At 42.4% G+C, this 2,980-nt stretch overlaps 1 protein-coding gene across 1 annotated transcript in view; it reads left to right on the forward strand.

Annotated features, from left to right (window-relative positions):
• PAX2 (paired box 2) overlaps positions 1-2,770 on the forward strand; it is an 81,704-nt gene extending 78,934 nt beyond the window's left edge. The window contains exons 7-8 of the mRNA XM_009322471.1: positions 1,265-1,351; positions 2,694-2,770. Of these exons, the coding sequence (XP_009320746.1) occupies positions 1,265-1,351; positions 2,694-2,770 (164 nt within the window). The remainder of the gene's footprint in view (positions 1-1,264; positions 1,352-2,693) is intronic.
• Positions 2,771-2,980: the final 210 nt, after the last annotated feature.

Below are 2,980 nucleotides of genomic sequence, written 5' to 3' on the forward strand. Positions count from 1 at the left end.
ATTCCATTGTATCTAGCAGGAACCCCAGGTGCTTTCCAAACACTTCTGCTGTAACAACTCCACCCCTGCCTCAGGGCAGACCAGAAGCTAATAGTCACGCTGTTCTTTCACTTTTAAGCGCATAATGCCTTTCAGATGGCCCTAATTGTTCCCAGCCTGTTGGTACTGCATTAAATTGAGGTTATGATCAGATAATGGCATGTTTTTACTTAACAGAATCATATGTTTTTAAGTTTGGGGAGATGTATCTATTTTGAATGCACCATACCTCCTCAGTTACCAAATATAATTCCCTTAGCCCTGGACAGCCTTCTACAGAACAAGGAGACCCAGCTCCTTAGGCACAATAAAACAGAATAGTTAAGAAGACTCTACAACATTCAAATCTTGGGTCAGAGTCTTATTAGATCACAAAGCTCACAAGCCTTTTGGTTTGGGCCCATTTTACTGAATGTGAAAAAGGGAGCTGTAGCCCAGCTTGTGTTTCAGATTCAGAATAGCACCTAAAGCACTAATCACTAGAAAATTATTTTCTGGAACTGGAATTCAGCAAGTTTTCTCTGTAACTCACTAACTAAGCATAAAGGTGTGGTTCATCATATACAAATCGCTCTTCTGACTAACACCATCATATACAGTAAGAAAGAGATTCATATGTGTTCCATTTTGTTTTATATTTAAGCCCACTCTACTCTCAGAACATTTTCAATAACGATTGATACTCTTGTCCACAAATACCTCATCACCCTCAGCACCTTAAGAACAAAATTTAGCAATACATATTGCCATCAACAGCACTGCTGGTTCCAATGAGTTTTGTGAGTTTGTCCCGTCAAGCTCGCACGCCTGCTGTCTTGACACTACTGGAGAACTTCAGCTTTTATTTAAAAGAAAGCTGATAGTTAATTGCAGAAAAAGCTTGCATATGCAATCCTACTGCAACCTGAGAATCAGAACTCAGAAGGCAATGAAAAATAAATCAGTTTAATTATTTCGTTGTATTATTGAATTTCATTATTTTAAACTAATTTCTCGATTCTGAAGAGGTCAATCTTACTATTTTTAATTATATGGGTAAGCAACATTGCACTGAACAAACACTACAGTGTCCTGAAGGGCACAGTCCCAGCTGGGCAAGGAAGCTACCTACATATACTAGTTTTCCTGCTGGCATACGGATTCAACGTGAACACTGGCTTGATGGAATAGCAGACATAAATCTTCATTCTTAACTGTATTTCACACCTTCCTCGCTTTCTTCCAGGGAGCGAGTTCTCAGGGAACCCCTACAGCCACCCTCAGTACACAACCTACAACGAGGCCTGGCTGTTCAGCAACCCTGCATTACTAAGTGAGTACCTCTTTCCCACAGCACACCCCCAGCCTAGCCTCCAGCTCCTTCTGTTTGTCTATTTGTTTTCTTTTCTTTGGTTTTTTTTTTTTTGTTTCTTTGTTTCTGAAGAGGGCTTTCAAGTATTTGGCCAGGTGAGAGGCCTTTTTCCTCACTCTCCAGTCCAGTGTCTAGATGGGTATATACCTCACGTGTGTTTTATATCTGTTCTGAAGCTGATCCCTCTTGTGTGAGACGGTTCACAATTCCAGTTCAGCTCTGTCTTCTCCATGGCCTGCATCCACAGTTTATTCCAGATGAGACCAGAAGTTGAAGTCAGGTTCTGCTACTCTCTCAGGCTGCAATCAGCATCCATTCAAGGTCTGATTAAAAATCCAGATGAGGTTTCACTCCTCTCCTAAGCTAAACCCACAGTCAGTTCCTGGGGATCTAGAAATCCAATAGAAGTTCTTCCTATCGGACCAGTTGGAACAGTGTCCAGAGTGGGAGACAGGCTGCATCACTAGGTTTATAATAGCCAGTAGCATTTTCTTGCAGGGATATATCCATCTCCAGTGACTCTAATACGCCCAGAAATAGTCAGGTTTTTTCCAGAGGTGAAAAAACCTCCCGTAAGACCATATCTTCTAACACAACATTTCTTTGCAAGGGAATAGGAAGAGATTTATTATATGTAAAATAAATCAGCTGTGATTATTACCTATGTATTTACTGAGGTTTAACAACTGGATAATAGGTGCACATTTTATTCCAGTGTTGTTAAACCTCAGTAAATGTGATCTTAATAATCAATCACTATTTAACACACATTCAATATCCATCTAGAGAGCTTTCATGCCAAATGTGACCAAAATCCCAAGCAATAAAATATTGTAATTCTGTTTCATTTCTCCCCTCGTGGTTTTAAAAGTGACCCACTATACGTTGTCAGGTATGCTCAGAACATCTGGCCCCGACGCTTTCCTTGTGGCCGCAGATCAGGTGTGTCATATTTGTGCTGCAATGCTCATAGGCTTCCCTCTCGCAACTTACTGATGGTCAGAAGGAGCAAAAGGTTCTCCTTCCCACAGAGGGGCTTCAGAGCCAGAGACCACAGTAGTATCTATCCACTGAAATGTGGCTCTTGGCTGGCTTCTGCTAATTGCCTTTCCCTAATCCCATCAAGAGCTGAGTCCCCAAGTTCGTTCTTTTGGTTACTTTCCTTTTCTTTCTTCCTTTCCTTTTCTTTTCAGTTCTCCTTGTTTCTTTTCTTCGTTTGATTGTTTTGTTTTTTATTTTATTTTATTTTTTTTTACTGTTTGTCCTTTCAACCAGTCCATTCTTCTCCTGTGTTAACTTTCAGGTTCCCCTTATTATTATAGTGCCACATCCCGGGGCTCCGCACCTCCCACTGCTGCCGCTGCCTATGACCGCCACTAGTTACCATGGAAACCACATGAAACTGCAGGGCGACAGCTTAGGCCTCCACATTGTACCTGTCTGATCACCTCCCTCCATCCCTGGGAAGGGTGAAGAGACCTTCTCCGTTCCTCCCCACTGTCCAGTTCCTTCCTCTTCGCCACGAAGGCGCCGGACCAAGCGCTCACCACACCAGATTGAGACACCCCCCTCCCCCCGCCCTCCCCCCTG

The sequence above is a fragment of the Pygoscelis adeliae genome, unplaced genomic scaffold, assembly GCF_000699105.1.
Source record: "Pygoscelis adeliae isolate BGI_AS28 unplaced genomic scaffold, ASM69910v1 Scaffold244, whole genome shotgun sequence".
NCBI lineage: Eukaryota > Metazoa > Chordata > Aves > Sphenisciformes > Spheniscidae > Pygoscelis > Pygoscelis adeliae.